General features: G+C 43.1%; 1 protein-coding gene and 1 pseudogene across 1 annotated transcript; both read right to left on the bottom strand.

Moving 5' to 3' along the window:
• Nucleotides 1-5: 5 nt before the first annotated feature.
• Nucleotides 6-12,206, bottom strand: PPP1R14D (protein phosphatase 1 regulatory inhibitor subunit 14D). Its single transcript, XM_047074507.1, has 4 exons — nucleotides 11,944-12,206; nucleotides 552-635; nucleotides 328-360; nucleotides 6-122 (listed from the first exon to the last, which is right to left on the bottom strand). Exons 1-4 carry the CDS (start codon nucleotides 12,196-12,198, stop codon nucleotides 57-59), a joined length of 438 nt encoding a protein of 145 aa, XP_046930463.1. The 5' UTR covers nucleotides 12,199-12,206; the 3' UTR covers nucleotides 6-56.
• Nucleotides 12,207-14,052: 1,846 nt separating this feature from the next.
• LOC124508091 (heterogeneous nuclear ribonucleoprotein A3-like) lies at nucleotides 14,053-15,254 on the bottom strand (annotated as a pseudogene).
• Between the last annotated feature and the right edge of the window lie 4,420 nt (nucleotides 15,255-19,674).

Genomic DNA, 19,674 nt, shown 5'->3' with positions numbered 1-19,674 from the left:
TGAGGTTCAGGGCAGGCCTGGCAGTGCTAAGGCTGCTGAAGGTAGTCTCCCAAGGCTTATTTCTGAGGCCGACTGAGTCTCCGGAGTTTCTTGAGTTGACTGAGCAGCTCAGAGATAAAAGACTGAAAGAGAAACAGGGATGAGATCAAGGAAAGGGGTCACGCCCACCCACCACAATGCCCTTCTTAATCTCCCCTGACCCCATGTCTCCAGAGCTGGGGAAGGTGAGAAGGACCTAGCGCTAAGCCTTCCTCTCAAATACTCCTCTTCATTAGCTGCCTCCCCTCTAGGTCCCGCTTACCCCCAGAGCAGCAGAGCATCCCTTACCTCTGTGGGGCGGGGGCAGTTTTGGAGAAGAGCCTGGTGGAAAAGAGCAAAGAGTGAGTCCCTGAGCCACAGAACTTTCCCACAAGCCTCCACTCAGCTTCCCAGGAATCCTCTCCTCTGAACTGGTTCTCCCCCATGCCACTCAAGGAGGCAAAACCTGAGTTCCTGGGCTCCTCCCTCTCTAAGCTCAGCTTCCATTCCCCAACCCCAGGCCCACATTCTACCTCCAAGTGAGTCTTCTGTTCCTCTGTGGATAGTTCCATGAGAGCTTCCAGGTCAATCTCAGGCTCAGGAGGAGTTGGTTGACCCTGTTTGGGAATCACATGGGGCTCAGAGGGGCCTGGCTAGCTGGTGCTGGAGTGAAAGTTACTGTCGGGCTCACCCATCTCCTACCCTACTTCCATGTTCAGTCTGTCTCCTCACCTTACTCAGACCACATGTTCATTCTGCCATTCAACACTTACTGAATACCTACTATCTTCTATCTGAAACAGGGCTAGGGTTCTTTAAAAAGAGTGCCTGTTCGGGACACCTGGGTAGCTCAGTCGGTTGAGCATCCAACTTCGGCTCAGGTCATGATCTCACGGCTCATGAGTTTGAGCCCCACATCGGGCTCTGTGCCGACAGCTCAGAGCCTAGAGCCTGCTTCAGATTCTGTCTCCCCCCATCTCCCTCTGCCCCTACCGTGCTCACGTGCTGTCTCTCTCAAATATAAATATTTTTAAAAATTAAAAAAAAATAAAAAGAGTGCCTGTTTAATTTCAAAGGTGTATGCATGTTGGTAAGGATCTAAAATGGTACAGCTGCTTTGGAAAACAGTTTTGCAGTTCTTTTTTATTTGTTTGTTTTGAGAGAAAGAGGCAGGGGCAGAGGGAGAGGAGCTAGAAAATCTTTTTTTTTTTAATTAAAAAAATTATTTTTTTAATTTTTGAGAGAGAGACAGAGCGTGAGCTGGGAAGGGTCAGAGAGAAAGGGAGACACAGAATCCGAAGCAAGCTCCAGCCTCCAAGCTGTCAGCACAGAGCCCGACATGGGGCTCGAACCCATGGACCGCAAAATCATAACCTGAGCTGAAGTCGGATGCTCAACCAACTGAGCCACCCAGGTGCCCCAAGGAGCTAGAAAATCAAGCAGGGTTCACACCCACAACTGTGAGATCATGACCTGAGTCGAAATCAAGAGTTGGATATTTAACCAACTGAGCCACCCAGGCTCCCCAGCAGTTCTTTAAAATGTTAAATACAGAGTTGTCACCTGACCCAGCAATCCTACTCCTAGGTCTACTCCCAAGAGAAATGAAAACATGTCGACACAAAAGTGTGCATGAATGTTCATATCAGTATTATTCATAATAGCCAAAAGGTAAAATAATACATATCTCCATCAACTGATGAATGGATAAATAAAATATAATGTAGCTATACAATATTGCTCAACAATAAAAGGAACACAGCATTGATTCAGACTACAACATGGATGAACCTTGAAAACATTATGCTAGTGAAAGAAACCAGTTACAAAAGGCCACATATTATGATTCAACTTGTATGAAATGTCCAGAATAGATAAATCCATAGAGACACAAAGTAGATTAGTGGTTGCCTAGGGCTGGGAGTGGTGGTGGTAAGGAATGAGGTGTGACTGCTAATTGGCACAGGGTTTCTATCTGGGGTGATAAAATGTCCTAAAATTAAGTTGTGGTTGTATAACCCCAAGATACTTAAAACTATTGGAAGTATACACTGCAAGTGAGTGATTGTATGGTATGTGAATCATATCTTAATAAAGCTGTCTTTAAAAGTTATCACAGGGGCACCTGGGTGGCTCAGTCGATTGAGTGTGTGACACTTGATTTCAGCTCAGGTCATGGTCTCATGGTTCATGGGTTCGAGCCCTACTTGGCATTCTCTCTCCCTCTCTCTCTCTGCCCCTCCCCTGCTGACACATGCATGTGTGCTCTCTCTCTCAAAATAAATAAACTTAAAAAAACAAAAGTTATTATAGTCAGTGAAATAATTCAAACAATACAGAGTTTATAAAATTGAAAATGAAAGAAGCTCAAGGGAATGAGAAGACAAGCTACAGACTGGGAGAAAATATTTGCAAAGGGTGTATCTGATAAAGGACTATTGTCCAAAATAGACAAAGAACTCTTGAAACTCAAAAGTAAGAAAGGAACAACCCAACTGAAAAATCGGAAAAGATATGAACAGATACCTCATCAAAGAATATATGCAAATGGCAAATAGGATATGAGATGTTCAACATAATATGTGAGTAGGAAACTGCAAATTAAGACAACAGTAAGATACACTACATACCTATCAAATTGGCAAAAAATCCAAAATGCTGACAACACAATGCTGATGAGGATGTGGAACAAGGGGAACCTTCATTCATTGCTGGTAAGAATGCTAAATAGTACAGCCACTTGGGAAGACATTTTGGCAGTTTCTTACGAAACTAAACACACTTTTACCATATGATCCAGTGATCAAGCTCCTTAGTATTTACCCAAGTGAGCTGGAAACATATCCATATAAAAACCTGCATAAAGATGTTTATAGCAACTTTATTCATAACTGCCAAAATTTGAAAGCAACCAATACATCCTTCAATAGGTAAATGGATAAATCAACAGCACACACAGCCGATGGAATTATTATTCAGCACTAAAAGAAATGAGCTTCAAGCCATGAAAAGACTAGATGAACTGCAAACACACGGAATAAGTGAAAGAAGCCAATCTGAATTTGGCCAAACATATCGTATGATTCCAACTATACAACATTCTGGGAAATGCAAAACTATGGAGACAATAAAAAGATCAGTTGGAATAATGGGGAAAGTGGGATATATAGGTGAAGCACAGAAGACTTTTAGGACAGAGAAAATACTCTGTATGATACTATAATAGTGGGTACATGTCATTACACATTTGTCCAAACCCTTAGAATGTACAATACCAAGAATGAACCCTAATACAAGCTATGGACTTTGGGTCATTATAATGTGTCAATGTAGGCTCATCAACCATAACATTGCACTGCTCTAGTTGGGGAATGATAATGGGGGAGGCTATGCATGCGTGGGGACAGGGGGAACATGAGAACTCTCTGCTCAGTCTTCCTGTGAACCTAAAACTGCTCTAAAAATTAAGTCTAGGGGCACCTGGGTGGTTCAGTCAATTAAGCGTCTTGACTTCAGCTCAGGTCATGATCCCGCAGTTCATGAGTTCTAGCCCTGCATTGGGCTCTGTGCTGACAGCTCAGAGCCTGGAGCCTGCTTCAGATTCTATGTTTCCCTCTCTCCCCCTTCATACTCTGTCTCTCTCTCTCAAAAATAAATAAACATATTTATTTTATAAGTCTATTTTAATAAGTCTATTAAAAAAAAGAGAGATGTGGGGCGCCTGGGTGGCTCAGTTGGTTAGGTTTCTGAGTTCAGCTAAGGTCATGATCTTATGGCTTGTGAGTTAGAGCACCGTGTCAGGCTCTGTGATGACAGCTCAGACAGAGCCTGGATCCTACTTTGGATTCAGTTTCTCCATCTCTCTCTGCCCCTTCCCTGCTCATGGTCTGTCTCTGTCCCTCAAAAATAAATAAATATTAAAGAGAGAGAGAGAGATGTGAACTCAATGGCCAAGGTTTAATAAACTTGTGATTTTTTACTGCTTTATCAAGGACTTTTTTTTTTAATATGAAATTTATTGTCAAATTGGTTTCCATACAACACCCAGTGCTCATCCCAACAGGACTTTCTTAAGTGAAAGTGTTATGGTGATAAAGAACATGACTCCTAGCACAGGTTGGTGCCACTTTTTTTTTAAAGTCTGTTTGTTTGTTTGTTTATTACTCTCTACACCCAACATGGGGCTCGAATTCATGACCCCAAGATCAAGAGTTGCATGCTCCACCAACTGAGCCATCCAGGTGCCCGTGGTGCCACTTTCTTGATTCACACTGAGAGTCACCATTGTTTTTGCATTATCAGTACAAACGTCAACATAGTGAAAAAGGCAAATGACATCTCAATATTACTATGAACATAACCAGGAACCCTCTGAAAGGGTCTTGGAAACCCCCAGGGTCACCAGAATACACTTCAACTGCTGCCTCATTCATTTTTTTACTGGGTTCAGTTTTTTCTTACTGATTTAAGAAGTCTTTTTTTTTTTTTTAACTAGATTAGCCCTGACGTTCATTCTACATATGATGGAAATTTGTGTGTGAGGAAGGGGTTGGGGAAATATATGTGTTTACATATAGCTAAATGTTTATATATAGCTAAATGTAACTAATCGTCTTTTCCAGTTTGGGGGTTTAATTTTTTTTTAATTTTATTTTAGAGAGAATGCAAGCAGGGAAGAGGGGCAGAGCGAGAGAGAGAATCTCAAGCAGGCTCCACACTTAGCATGGAGTCCAAGGTGGAGCTTGATCCCACGACCCTGGGATCATGACCTTACCTGAAGTCAAGAGTGGGACACTTAACCAACTGAGCCACCCAGGCACCCCTTCAGTTTGGGTTTTGCCATTTCTTCTCCTTCTCCTTCTTCTAATGCTTAGCAAGTTCTTCTCATATGGATTTGAATAAATATTTGATATTCACCTTTACATTTTCTAGAGGTTTGATAATTTCACCTTTTCCTTTTGATTATTTAATCCTTTTTGACGTTGTTTATTTATTGATTTTTGAGAAAGAGAGAGACAGAGACAGAGAGAGAGAGACAGAAAGAGAGCAAGCAGGGAAAAGACAGAGACAGGAGAAGAGAGACAGAATTCCAAGCAGGCTCCATGCTGTTAGTGCAGAGCCTGATGCAGGGCTCAAGCCCACAAGCTGTGAGATCATGATGTAAGCCAAAAATGAGAGTTGAACACTCAACCGATTGAGCCACCCAGGCGCCCCTGATTATTTAATACTTCAAGATCTATTTACTCAACAAATATATGTTCAGTGACTACTGTTATTAACCTGGCACTATGAACTTGGGAGCTTCAGTGAACAAAACAAAAATCTTGTCCTCAAAGAGCCCACATATTAGAGGTAGTCAAGAAGACAAATAGATACATATATAATAAGTACTCAAGCTGTGGGGCGCCTGGGTGGCGCAGTCGGTTAAGCGTCCGACTTCAGCCAGGTCACGATCTCGCGGTCCGTGAGTTCGAGCCCCGCGTCGGGCTCTGGGCTGATGGCTCAAAGCCTGGAGCCTGTTTCCGATTCTGTGTCTCCCTCTCTCTCTGGCCCTCCCCCGTTCATGCTGTGTCTCTCTCTGCCCCAAAAATAAATAAACGTTGAAAAAAAAATTAAAAAAAAGTACTTAAGCTGTATAATTTGTTTAACATTATTTGCTGGACTTTTTTTTATTAAAAAAAATTTTTTTAATGTTTATTTTTTATTTTTTTGAGAGAGACAGAGACAGAATGCGAACGGGTTAGGGGCAGAGAGAGAGGGAGACACGGAATCTGAAGCAGGCTCCAGGCTGTCAGCACAGGGCCCGACGTGGGGCTCGAACTCACGAGCTGTGAGATCATGACCTGAGCTGAAGTCGGACGCTCAACCGACTGAGCCACCCAGGCGCCCCATTTGTGGGACTTTTTAGATGATGGAAGTGTTCCATATCTTGATTGGGGTAGTAGTGGTTACATATGAAAAAGTGCATCCCAATGTACACTTCGAATTTTATTCTCTGTTAGTTATACCTCAATAAAGTTGATATATATATATATTTTTTAGGTTAAGAAAAAGGAAAAAGAAGCCTCACCTGCCCTCTCCTTCCTCCAACTGCCAACAGGTAACCACTGTTAACAGTTTTAGTCCTCCCATGCCTTTTTATTTATTTATTTATTTATTTATTTATTTATTTATTAAAAAAAATTTTTAACGTTTTATTTTCTTATTTTTGAGACAGGGAGAGACAGAGCATGAACAGGGGAGGGTCAGAGAGAGGGAGACACAGAATCCGAAACAGGCTCCAGGCTCTGAGCTGTCAGCACAGAGCCCGACGCGGGGCTCAAACTCACGGACCACGAGATCATGACCTGAGCCGAAGTCGGCCGCTTAACCGACTGAGCCACCCAGGTGCCCCTATTATTTATTTTTTTAATGTTTATTTATTTATTTCGAGAGACAGAGAGAGAGAGAGACCATGAATGGGGAAGGGGCAGAGAGAGAGAGAGAGAGAGAGAGAGAAAGAACCCAAAGTAGGCCCGGTGCTCAGTGCAGAGCCCAATGTGGGGCTCCATCTCACAAACCATGAGATCATGACCTGAGCCGAAATCAAGAGTCGGATGCTCAACTGACTGAGCCACCCAGGTACCCCTCCATGCCTTTTAAAAAATAAATAATGCTAGGGTTCTAAGTTAGCTCTTTCACCCTAAGCTCTAGGCTTTCCTTTTTGCTTGCTTGGTTTCTAGCTCATCTGGTTCATCCTTCATTCATTTAATGCATATTTGTTGAGGGCATGCTATGCACCAAGTATTGTGATAAGTGCTGGGGCCATAACAGCAAGACAGACAGACATAACCCTGCCCTTGAAAAGCTTATAGTCTCCTGAAGGATATAGACAAGTGAAATGGCAGTTATAATACAGAGCGATAAGCACTCTGATGAGATACTTTGAGAACACAATGGAAAGGGAACATAACCAAGCCTGGGATTTAAGAAGGCTTCCTGGTGGAAGTGACCTCTAATCTGAGAACTGAAGGCTGAGTGGGAGTTAACCAGATATTTATTCTTAGTAACAGGGACTGAATTTATTCTCCCAAAATAAGTAACCAGAAAACTAGGGGTGCCTGGGTGGCTCAGTTGTTAAGCGTCTGGCTCTTGGTTTCCGCTCAGGTTGTGATCTCATAGTTGTGGGTTCAAGTCCCACAATGGGCTCTGTGCTGACAGCACTGAGCCTACTTGGGATTCTGTCTTCCTCTCTCTGCCCCTCCCCGACTCGTGTTGTCTCTCTGTGTCAAGAATAAACATTTTTTTTTAAAGTAACTAGAAAACTAGAATATATATGAACAATGTTTTCAATCATTGGACAAAGGTTGCTCAGGACTACCTAAGAGAGAAGGGAAACAGGTGAGACAGACTCTGTAATTGCCCTGTATTTCTTCCTAGAGGCAATTCCCAGACCACAGAGCAGAGAGGGAGGTCCCAAGGAGAGCACAGTGGTCTTGCGAAATTGATAGGACAGAGATCAGAGTTCAGGGTTGAGGTGGCTGGGAGTTGCTAGACAAAGTTCTGGAGAGGAGGATGTTATGAAAAGAGACCTCCAGAAATCTGCATAAAGGTTCTCTTGAGTCTTTGCTGTACACAAGATGCACATTCATAGATAAAGCCTCACAAGCCCAGGTACTATGAGGCACCAAAGGCACAGAGATGAACAGTTCCCAGACCTCACACAGGACTGGGAGACAAATCAAGTTCCATCCAGTCAGAGTGGACAGTCATCACTGATCATTTAGGCATTCAGTAGAGACCTCAGAAGGGCCATACTTGACTAGGGGTTAAATTATTCTCTAGATTAAAGGATACTCTAGACTCAATGTAGCTTAAAAATAAGCTTCAGAAGGATCAAACTGAGCCACAAGTAACTAAACTGCCTATTAAAACAAGGCCCAATGCTTTAAAGGAAGAAAAAAAAATCCAGTCAGTCAGTAACATGAAACTCATAAAATGTCCAGTATCCAGTCAAAAAAATCACTATTCATACCAGAAGCAGGAAATATGACCTGTAACCAGGAGAAATATCAGTTAATAGAAGTAGACACACACACATGACAGAATTAGCAGATGAAGAAACCATGAACATACTAATGAGAAAAATGAAATCTATGAGAAAAAAAACAAATGTGGAGCATCCAAAGATGAAAAATACAGTATTTTAAATGAAAAACTTACTGGATGAATGGAGGTAATGGCATATTTGACGTTGCCAAAGTAAAGACCAGTTGAACTTGAAGATACAGAGACAGAAACTAGCCAAAATGAAACACAGAAAGAAAAAAAACCTGGGGGGGGGGGGGGAAGAAGAAGACAAAAGAGTCTTGGTGATCTTGGTATGATATCAAGTGGTCCAACACATGTGCATTTGGAATTCCAGAAGGTGGAGAGTGGGGCAGAATAGTAAAGCTGCACTCCAACTATTAGAATTCTACCTCTAAAAAAAGTATTAGTCTGACTCCCAAAAACCTTTTCATATCAATTATGATATTAACTACACGTATTTTGGATATAAGGTACATATATATTACTGAGAGTCAGATTACCATTGCAGTCCGGAGCTGAGAATATGGGCTGATATCATAATCCAAATATTCTTTCCTTAAAGTATTTTTTGAATTCTCAGAAATGAGTGGATATATCAAACAACCCCTGCTGAGATGAACAAATATGGTAAAACTGTGAGTCGATATTGCATGAAGTGGTTTCCTGCCAGATGCTGCCTGATCTGACTCCTTTCTCACTTTCACTCCATGTTCCATCCCCGTACTCCTGATCTCTCTGCCATGGGAACCAGCAATGAAGTAAGTCTCAGGGATGAGCTAACAAGTGTTTGTTTCACGTATTTGTTAGCAATACTTTTTTAAAGTTGGAAATCTAATAGATTGTTTCTTAAAATGTCACCAAATCAGAAGGGCTGCCTGCATCAAAAATGCCAGTTGCCACCAGGAAAAGATAGTGTCATAGAAGCTATAGGGAAGGAATGTTTCTTTTTGGAGGGGGCGTGGGGAAGAATGTTTCAAAACTCTAGAGTGGTCAACAGTATCCCCTGCTGATGTGTACATTAGATTTGGCCCCAAGGCAGTGATTGGTGACCTTGGCAAAAGCTCCCAATAGAATGGTGGGAACAGAAGCCAGGTTTCAGTGGTTTGAATAGTGAAAGGAAGGGGAAAGGTAAGTAAAGGATGTGAGTGTGGGGGCACATGGGTGGCTCAGTTAGTTAGGCATCTGACTCTTGATCTCGGCTCAGGCCATGATCTCACAGTTTCTGAGTCCAAGCCCCAAGTCTGGCTCTGTGCTGACAGCACGAAGCCCACTTGGGATTCTCTCTCTCTCCCTTTCTGCCCCTTCCAGGCTTGTGTGCTCACTTTCTCTCCCTCTCTCTCAAAATAAATAAATAAACATTTTAAAGAAAGGATGTGAGTGTGGACAAACTTTTAAGAAGTCTTGTCGTAAAAGAGACATGGAATCCTGGGTGGGATCTGGGGGGGGCATATTGTTGGGCAAGTCTCCTTAAATTTTTTTAATGTTTATTTATTTTTCAGAGAAAGCAGGGGGGGGAGAGCAGAGAAAGAGGACGACACAGAATTTGAAGCAGGGTCTAGGCCCTTAGATGTCAGCACAGAGCCCAACATGGGGCTTGAACCCACAAACTGCAAGATCATGACCTGAGCCAAAGTCCGTAACCAACTGAGCCACCCAGGTGCCCCAAGAGCCTCCTTAAAATAGAACAAACTCATGAGTGTTTACATCCTTCCTTAGAAGCCAAATCCACACTCCACCTCTGGACAATAGGAGCTCTAGGGCCCCAAGTCTGTTTGTTTTGTTGAACCCAGACTTGGTTCCTCTGACGACAACAGAGCTGGTGCATACCCAGTGAGATGAGACAGGGCCCTCCAACAAGGTAAGGTTGGAACCCATTAAACCAAACTAAAAAAGTACTGATGCATCCCTGGAATAATTCCCAGCAGTTCTATCCAAGGTGGGCATGTCAAGGAGAGCCTGGTGGGTGGAGACAGACTCTATATGGGTAGAAGTCGGGCAAGGTAAGCCTGAACACTGTTGCCTCCATCTCTGCCTAAGATGACCAGCCACCTGGGGCTTCCCCAGGCACTTGGATGCTTCCTGCTGAAAAGTGCTGGGATGGTGAGAGGAACTGCTACCTGGCACCTTTGGACAATTGTCATGGCAACTGCAGGCCAGGTATTTTATTTCGGTCATTGCCTGGGAGTGGTCCTCCCTCCCACGTATCCTGCTTTCAAATGTGATGAGCTTATTGTTGTACAGCTTTCCCCCCTGCACTGATCTTACAAAAGCAGGTTCTTTGTCTAGTGTCTCTCCAGTGCCTGGAAAAATTTGCTCTGAGGTGTCTGAAATATGAGACTTTTTGTGCAAGTGTACCACAATCTGAAAGTGAAACTGTTCCAGAGAGGGAGGGTGCCAGCAGGATAGAAGGGCAGTAGAGGTGTTCTCCAAGGGCAGAGCAGGCCAAGAACATGTGCCTCTCCTGCTCACAGTTCCAGGGCATCTCCCTACACTGAACAAGTGAGCCCAGAATGCCGCAGGGGACATGGTCGACACCTGGGCCACACTCATACATGACCCAGTGAACTTCACAAGACAGCCTGGGCCACATGCATCATTCTCCTCCACCCCCAATCACAGGGCCACTGACACAGCCCTTACCCGGAAGAATGACAAGCCCCTTGCCGCCCCAGAAACAAAAGATAGGAGCTGAGTCAAGAAGCAGAAGAAGAAAGGACCATGGTATGTGGACAAGACTCCTGGTCTCTGGCTTGGTGCAGTGGTTCTCAGCCAGCCACATGCTAGAATTAACTGTGGGGCTTATTAAAAGACCAGTGCCTGGAGCCCACCCTAGATTTAAAGTCAGTTGAGGCACAGTCAGGTTATCTGGTTTTTTCTGAAGTACTTCAGGGCTGGAGAACCACTAAGCTGCCCGAGTAAGCGCCCAGGCTCTGCAGGCAGAGCTCCAGCTGCAGCTCCTGGTCTCCTGGTTTCCTAGTTGTATGACCTTGGACTTGTTACTCAACATCTTTAGGCTTCCATTTCCTTCGAGGTAAAAACATAGCTACCGAAGGGGGTTGTGCAGAGGGCCGAATGGAGTAACGCATGCCAAGTGCTGGGTGCAGTGCCTAACACAGAGTTAAGTGTTCAGAATGCTACCCTTGTTGCTGAAGCAGCAGTTGTGACTACTCTAGGATCCCGATTTTTAGTTATCTCAGAAGGAAGGTACCACTTCTCATGACAAGGGGCAGAAAGCCATCCTTTTCACAGGGTGGAGTTGAGGGGAGTCCATCAGAGCCAGGGCCAAGGACTTATTCTAGTCCATTGCTGTCTGTTCTGAGAGGATGGAAATGTTCTATATGTGTGCTGACAGTGTGGTAACCATGAGCCACGTGGGGCTACTGGGCACTTGAAATGTGGCTAGTGTGACTGAGGAAATGAACCTTTAATTTTATTTAATTTTTATTAATTGAAAGGCAAATAGCTACACATAGCTATAGTCCTGGACAATGTAGCCCTTGACACGTATGTGTGTTCAGGATGAGAGTAAGTCAAGACATGAAGTAAATAAAAATCGCTCTTGTATCTCATTTGAGCTTCACAAAAGTCCTACAAAGGAGCTATGACAGACGTTGATAGGCTCATCTTGTGGATTAGGAAACTAAGTCTCAGGGATGTGAAAAGACCTGGCTCAGATTTTGAAGAGAGTTAGAGGTAGAGCCCAGACCAGAGGCAGGCAGGTTTCTGGACTGCAAATCCACATTCACTTGTTGGGAGCAGCTTTCTCTCACATTGGCCCTCCGGCTCCTCCTGAGGTCTCCCAGCAGGCTCTCTCCCAGGCCCCTGGTGGCCTCCCACCCTGCTGGTAGCACTCACCTGGAAGAGCTCCTGAATCTGCGCGTCCACCCACAGCTCCATCTCCAGCCAGCGCTGGAGCTGCCCCCGGTCATACTTCACCGTCAGCCGACTGGGTCTCCGGGACCTGGGTACTTTGGAGAAGTCGGGGTGGGACTTTGACTCTGAGTCCGTGGATGACGTCCTCCTCCTCCCAGAAGTCCACTGGACCTTCTTACTTAGGTTCTCCCCATCAGGGCTGGGAGATGTGCAGGAAGTAGGGCTTGAAGACAGCATGGAAGGATTGGCGTGAGCAACAACCTGGGGAAAAACGGCCAGTCAGAGCAAGGGTGTCAGGGAAGTGAGGAGACGGAGAACAGAGGGAGAGGCCAGCAGGGAAGAAAGGAAGAAAGAGGAGGGAGGGCCAAGTCTCCGGGAGGGGCGGAGGGTCAAAGATCAACAGGACTTTCTCTGGTGCTGGGAATGCCAATCTTCTGGCTCTTAGCTGCCAGTGAGTGGCACTCCGGAGCTGTGCCCCAGCCCTCCTCTTGTGCAGCTGCCGTAGCCCAAAGTGATATAAATTTCAGATAAGCAAAGGTCAAGAGGGTGCCAATCCTCAGGAGGAAGGGATCCTTGGGTCCTGAGGGGTGCAGGGCTCTGATTCAGTGCTCTATGGCCAGTTCTGGAACAGGACCCGAATCACACTCACCAGAGAGCACTCAGCATCTCATCTTTCTGGGACTAGATCCACCTGGGCCCTGAGAAGCTGGAGTCAGATGGATCCTGCAGGAGCAGGGTCCCAGGCAGGTAGGAGGTCCTGCTCAGAGTGTGGCACTGGTAGGGGCAGAGTCTCACCGCAGATAGTTATGAGGGATGGTTATTTCTGGCCCTCTTAGGGTCAGTACCCTCTTGTGTCTGGGTGTGTCTGAATGCGAGCTGCATTATGAAATATGTGGGAGAAGAGGTGCTCCTCTGTCAGCCTGGCCCTGTGCTTGCAAAGGTAAATTTATCAAGCTTCTCTCCCATGCCCGTTCCCCAGAGGCAACTGCTTAGGAAGCCATATTTTCATCACATGACCCTCCCCTGACTCAAGTCCTTCCTGACACAGAGGAAACCCAAAGACCTACCTCCTCCAGGTGTCAAGACTAACAGTTTTAAACACACAGTACCTGCATTCTAAAGGAAGGGTATGTTTGTTTGTTTAGTCTTTTGCAACAAAAATATTCTAAACTTTTTAGAAAAGTTACAGAAGAACACTGTAATTTTTTTAAAAGATGAACAGCTCAGAAGGACAAACAAATGAAAAATGAAAGTTTCTCTCCTCTCCCCAGCTCTACTCCCCAGAAGCAACCCCATCAACAGCTTCTGTTTTTAATTCTCCTGTAATCACCATTATCCCTTTGTGTAATGTCATATATTTGTCCATTTTAGATAGCATCTCTTTTCTCCTCAATATGAATGATGGGTGATTCATCATCCCCGTTTACTTTCCACATTCCAATTTTTGTTATATGTATATTTTTCTTTCTTTTTAATTTTGAGATTTTTTTCATTTGAAGGTAAATCTTAATGCTATTAAATTTACAAATATGCTAATTTAAATGCCCAAGTATTTATCAAAAACACACATTGCAAACATACAAATATCTATTCTCTCCACATGTCAGAGTCCACTCATTTCATGGTTTGGAAATGTGGAGAATAGATTCCCTTAAACTGCAAGTCAGCAGGTGTTTCTTCACAGTTAACGTTAGCAAAATTCATTCAAAATAGTAATTAACAATGACCTTCTTCTTTACTTATTAACTCTCAAATAACACCTTCAAAACTGTATTTTGTTAAAATTTCTGTACTAAAAAGTAGAAAAACTGAACTACACAAATATTGAAAAGTTAAAAATTCCTTAATTTTTATTCCTGGGATTACTACCCAATTTACAGGGCAATATACCTCAGGTAACGAAAAGAAAAAGAAAAAGCTACAACAGATAGAAGACCTCAGAAATGTACACGTAATTGACACTACATTGCATTCATCAATAGCTGCACTTTTTGCCAACTGTGGCTATGACAGTCCTGAACAAGAAAGGGTTCCTGTTTAAGCTGCAGGAACTTTTCTGATTATGGAGCATCGTTCCTTCTGTGACAGATTTTTGCAGTTCCTCTAATGCACTGGGGACGACTGTCTCAAAGTAACCTGTCAGCTTTCCTGACAACACCTTGCTCACTCTCCTGCTAAGAACTGTAGCCCTTTTCTTCTGAAAATTTTTAGAACCTCCTGCTACCATATCCACCACTTCCACTACCAGATCCATAACCACCACCATAGGGACTGCCCGAGCTTCTTCCACCAAAACTGCCCCCTTTCATGGGTCCTCAGCTTGGTTGCTGTTGTCCACTATAATTTCCAAAATCATTATAGTTCCCACGGCCACCATAGTTACCACCTCCAAAATTTCCTCCTTCATTGTAACCATCATATCCTCCACCACCACCACCGTACCCACCGCCTTGGTTTCCATATCCTGGTCCACTACCACCATAGCCTCCTCTGCTACTATAACCAGGACCACCACCACAGTTGCCACCATCACCTCCAAATCCATTATATCCACCATCACCTCCTCCATATCTACCTCTGCTGCCACCACCTCCACCGTAGCCTCCTCTTCCACCAAAGTTTCCTCCACGACCCATAAAGTTGCCAGATCCACCTCCATGACCTCTTTGTGATCCAGCAGACTGCATTTCTTGTTTGGAAAGGGCCTTTTCCACTTCACAATTACGCCCATTAATAGTGATGGTATTTCTGAACAATGTTATCAACCGTATCATGATCATCAAAAGTTATGAAAGCAAATCCTCTCTTTTTTCCACTCTGCCTGTCCTCCATAACTTCTATGGTTTCCATCTTGCCATACTTTTCAAAGCAGTCTCTCAAATTGTATTCTTCTGTATCTTCTTTAATACCACCAACGAAATTTTTCTTCATAGTTAGATGGGCTTTGCAGAATCCTCTCCAGAAACAGTTCTCTTTGGTTCCACTACACGTCCATCACCCTTGTGTGGTCGAGCACACATGGCTGCATCCACCTCTTCCACGCAAGAGTAAGTCACAAAACCAAAACCTCTGGAATGTTTTGTTTGGGGGTCTCTCATCACCACACAATCTGTAAGTGTGTCCCATTTTTCAAAACGTTCTCATAAACTATCATTTGTAGTTTCAAAGCTCAAACCACCAATAAACAGTTTTCTCAACTCCTCTTGTTCCTTTAGATCATGGCCCTCCTCCTGCCGGTGGCAGCGACAGCCGGAGTCGGGCTGGGGGCAACCGGGTGGCAGTTTTACCTCCATCCTGAGGCCAGACTCGTCTCTTCCAACTCGAGTTCAACACAGGATCTTGTTTATATATTTCTTTTTAGGTCTCACAGTAGTTGCCTTTACAATGTTGAGTTTCTGTTTCCAGGGTATCGATTTCAACCACCATACACTGCGTAAAGAGAGCTATAGCTAAAGGCCAATAGATGAGTCTTTAATGATGAAAAACTTTGGGGCTCTAAAATGACAGAGTGGGGGAGGTATATGAGGGCTGGAGCCCAGGAAAATAGCCTGAAAAAGCCCAGACTTTAGAGGAAGACTGCCAGATGTGAGTTCAAACTCAGTTTTTTGCCCTGCATTGGTTTTATAACCCTCACATTTCACAACCTCTTTGAGTCTATTTTCTCATCTGCAACATGGGGCTTTGGGGGAGGAATAAATGAGTTGATAGATGTAAACATGATGTCCAAAACAGAGTCCCTTCTTAGTAAACATCCATTCCCTTCCTTTGCCTTGTCACTCTCCCTGCCTTCCTGGTGAGGCTCCAGGCTTCACGTCTGCCAAAGGGTGGCCCAGGGATTTCTCCACAGTGGCTTCCCTCCTGAGCCTCTTTGGAAGAGGGTGGAAATGAGTGGTAGGGAGGCCTCTAATATGCAGCCTGTAGACTCAGCTGTTACTTTGATGACCTGTTACACATAACAGTGGCAAGCATTATTATGATAGTTCCTCCATCCTATCTTCTTGAAGAGTTTGGGAGCCCTTTCAGGAAAAGGAACCAGATCAGAAGACTCAATGAGTTTTGTTCATTAACCTAGTCACTTAATAACAAAGATTTTATGAGCTCATCTAGCAGGCCAAGTGTTATGCTCAGTACTGGAGATTGGTGATCCAAAGAAACACAGTCCCTGCCTTCATGGAACTTAACAGTTTAGTGTAAAAATAAACAAATATTCATCAACTAATCAAATGTAAAGTTGCAACTGTATTTAGTTATCTGGAAAAGAAGGTAAAAGGTGCTATATTGAGGGTGTGACCTAGCAAGTGGTAGCATTTTGAACTGAGTTCTTAAGGATGAATAGGAGTTAACTAGGCACAGGGACCAGCAGGAATGGAACTGGAAGAAGGTAGGGCAAATGCAAAGGTTCTGTGGCAGGAGGGAGATGTTGAGTACAAGGACTAAAAGGCCAGTGGGGCTAGAACAGAGAGAGGAGGGAGGAAATCGTGAGTCATGAGGCAGAGTGGGTAGAGGTATCTACACAGGGCTCTGTAATCCACATTAAGGAATTTTGTCTCTATCCTAAGAGTACTGGAAGTCACAACAAAATCTTATGTAATAGTGGTGGGGTAGGCTGACATGTTCAAATTTAAATTTCCAAAAGACAGAGAATCAGAGAGTGCAAAAAGCCTGAAGGAGATCAGTTAGGAGGCCACTGCTGTAGGGCTTAACTGGAGGAGGTAGTGTTGTTGGTAGTGAAAAGGGTATAAAGGGACAGATTGGAAAGCTATTTAGGGGATCCTAGTTAATAGAACTTGGTGATGGATTGGGGACACAAAATATGCAAACTTCATAGACACCTACACTGCGACACAGACAGGTTCATGCATGGAGCCTCTGTGAGCCTATTTCCTCATCTGTAAACTGGAGGTTGTGGAGATTTTGAAAGAGCATGCAGCATGACTCCTGCGAGGCTCAATGGCACACAAATGAGTTATGCCCATTATTTATGTGTAAGGCTCCTTACTGACATTCTTCCATTTTTGCATTCACACACAGCTCACTGCCCTATGAGCATCACCATGCATCAATTAGTTTGCCTGAGATAAGGGAATCATGCCCCAAGATAACATGGAAAGAAAAAACCACAAGGACAGCAGGGCCACATCAGGGTGGGTAAACAAAGAGGGTGCTGCCCTGGGCAGAGGTGAGGGTGTCTGCCTTGTTCCCCTGGCCTGCCCTAAATCCAGTGGGGGGTATAAAATGGGCAACAGGAAGATATCATCAGAACTGTGCTCTTCTTGGGGCTCCTGGGTGGCTCAGTCAGTTAAGCAGCTGACTCGGTTTTGGCTCAGGTCACGATTTCATGGTTCCTAGGATTGAGCCCTATGTTGGGCTATGTGTTGAGAGAACGGAGAGTGCTTGGGATTCTGTCTCTCCCCTTCTCTCTGCCTCTCCCCCACAATCACTCTCCGCCTCCTCAAAATAAATAAACTTAAAAAACAAAAAGAACTAGGCTGTTTTTAAATGTCTCTTCTCTTCCTCCTCTTATTAAACATTTTTATTTATAGGGGGACCTGGCTGCTTAGTCAGTATAACACATGACTCGATCTCGGGGTCATGAATTCGAGTCCCATGCTGAGTGTAGAGATTACTTAACTAAAAAAAAAAATTTATTATGGAAGAAAAACATGTTCATTTTAGAAAAGTTTCTAAATTCTCTTTTCTTTTCTTTTTTTTAGATTTTATTTTTAAATAATCTCTACACCTAACATGGGGCTCGAACTCACAACCCTGAGATTGAGAGTCGCATGGTCCTCTGACTGAGCCAGCCAAGTGCCCCAACATTTCCAAATTTTCTAAAACATTAAAAATTCCTCACAATCCCACCACATAAAACCATGACTGCTAACTTCTGGCAAACTTTGGAAGTATGACATTCTGGCAAACTTCTTCTAGTCTTTTTTCTGTGCATATGTAACATAGTTAAGAAAATGCTAATATACAATATATAATTATTTGGGAAACTTTAAAAACTATTATTATTATTCAAGAAATATGTTTAAAGATGACATGTTCATTGTAGAAAATTTTTAAATATAGATAAAGAAGAAAAGTATAAATGATCTGTTTGGTATGTTTATTTTTCCTTTTTCATAGAGGTTTGCTTGTTTTGGATTTCCATGAAATTAGATCATTTTGTAACATATGCAAGCCATTTTATAATTTTATATCTTTTGAATACTTTTATTAAGTAGTTTTGTACATATCTTTTTTTAAATCTGCAGAGTTTTTCAAAATTTGGGCCATAAAAAAAATTGTAGACAACGACTCAAAGTAAGAAATTCATTTAATATCATAATGCATACATATATAAACATGAAATGAAAATTTTCTTTTTATTATTATTATTTTTTAAATTTACATCCAAGTTAGTTAACATATAGTGTAATAATGATTTCAGGAATAGAATTTAGTGATTCATTACTTACAAATAACACTCAATGCTCATCCCCACAAGTGTCCTCCTTAATGCTACTTGCCTATTTAGCCCATCCCCCCACTCACAACCCCTCCAGCAATCCTCTGTTCATTCTCTGTATTTAAGAGTCTCTTATGGTTTGTCCCCCTCCTTGTTTTTATATTATTGCTTCCCTTCCCTTTATGTTCATCTGTTTTGTATCTTAAGTTCCACATGAGTGAAGTCATATATTTGTCTTTCTCTGACTGATTTATTTCACTTAGCGTAATACCCACTAGTTCCATCCACATAGTTGTAAATGGCAAAATTTCATTCTTTTTGATTGCCGAGTAATACTCCCTTGTATATATATGCCACATCTTCTTTATCCATTCATCCATCAATGGACATTTGGGCTCTTTCCATACTTTGGCTACCACTGATTGTGCTGCTATAAACATTGGGGTGCATGTGCCCCATCAAAACAGCATTCCTGTATTCTTTGGATAAGTACCTAGTAGTGCAATTGCTGGGTCATTGGGTAGTTTTATTTTAAATTTTTGAGGAACTGCCATACTGTTTTCCAGAGCGGCTGAACCAGTTTGCATTCCCACCAACGATGCAAAAGAGATCCTCTTTCTCCACATCCTCGCCAACATCTGTTGTTGCCTGAGTTGTTAGTGTTAGCCATTCGACAGGCGTAAGGTGGTATCTCCTTGTGGTTCTGATTTGTATTTCCCTGATGGTGAGCGATGTTGAGCATTTTTTCATGTGTCTGTTAGCCATCTGGATGTCTTCTTTGGAGAAGTGTCTATTCATGTCTTCTGCCCATTTCTTCACTGGACGATTTGTTTTTAGGGTGTTGAGTTTGATAAGTTCTTGATAGATTTTGGATACTAACCCTTTATCTGATATTTCATGTGCAAATATTTTCTCCCATTCTGTAGGTTGTCTTTTAGTTTTGTTGATTGTTTCCTTCACTGTGAAGAAGATTTTTATGTTGATTAGGTCCCAATAGTTCATTTTTGCTTTTGTTTCCCTTCCCTCTGGAGACATGTCAAGTAAGAAGTTGCTGCAGCTGAGGTCAGGGAGGTTGTTGCCTGTTTTCTCCTCTAGGATTTTTGATGGCTTCCTGTCTTCGGTTTAGGTCTTTTGTCCATTTGAGTTTATTTTTGTGTATGTTGTAAGAAAATGGTCCAGGTTCATTCTTCTGCAGGACACTGTCCAGTTTTCCCAACACCATTTGCTGAAGAGACTGTCTTTTTTCCATTGGATATTCT

This window comes from Lynx rufus, unplaced genomic scaffold (genome assembly GCF_022079265.1).
Source record: "Lynx rufus isolate CCGP_SWC_20201006 ecotype Redwood Valley unplaced genomic scaffold, mLynRuf1.p SCAF_13, whole genome shotgun sequence".
Lineage (NCBI taxonomy): Eukaryota > Metazoa > Chordata > Mammalia > Carnivora > Felidae > Lynx > Lynx rufus.
Note: the sequence above shows the minus strand (reverse complement) of the source record. Positions and strands in the feature narration are given on the sequence as shown.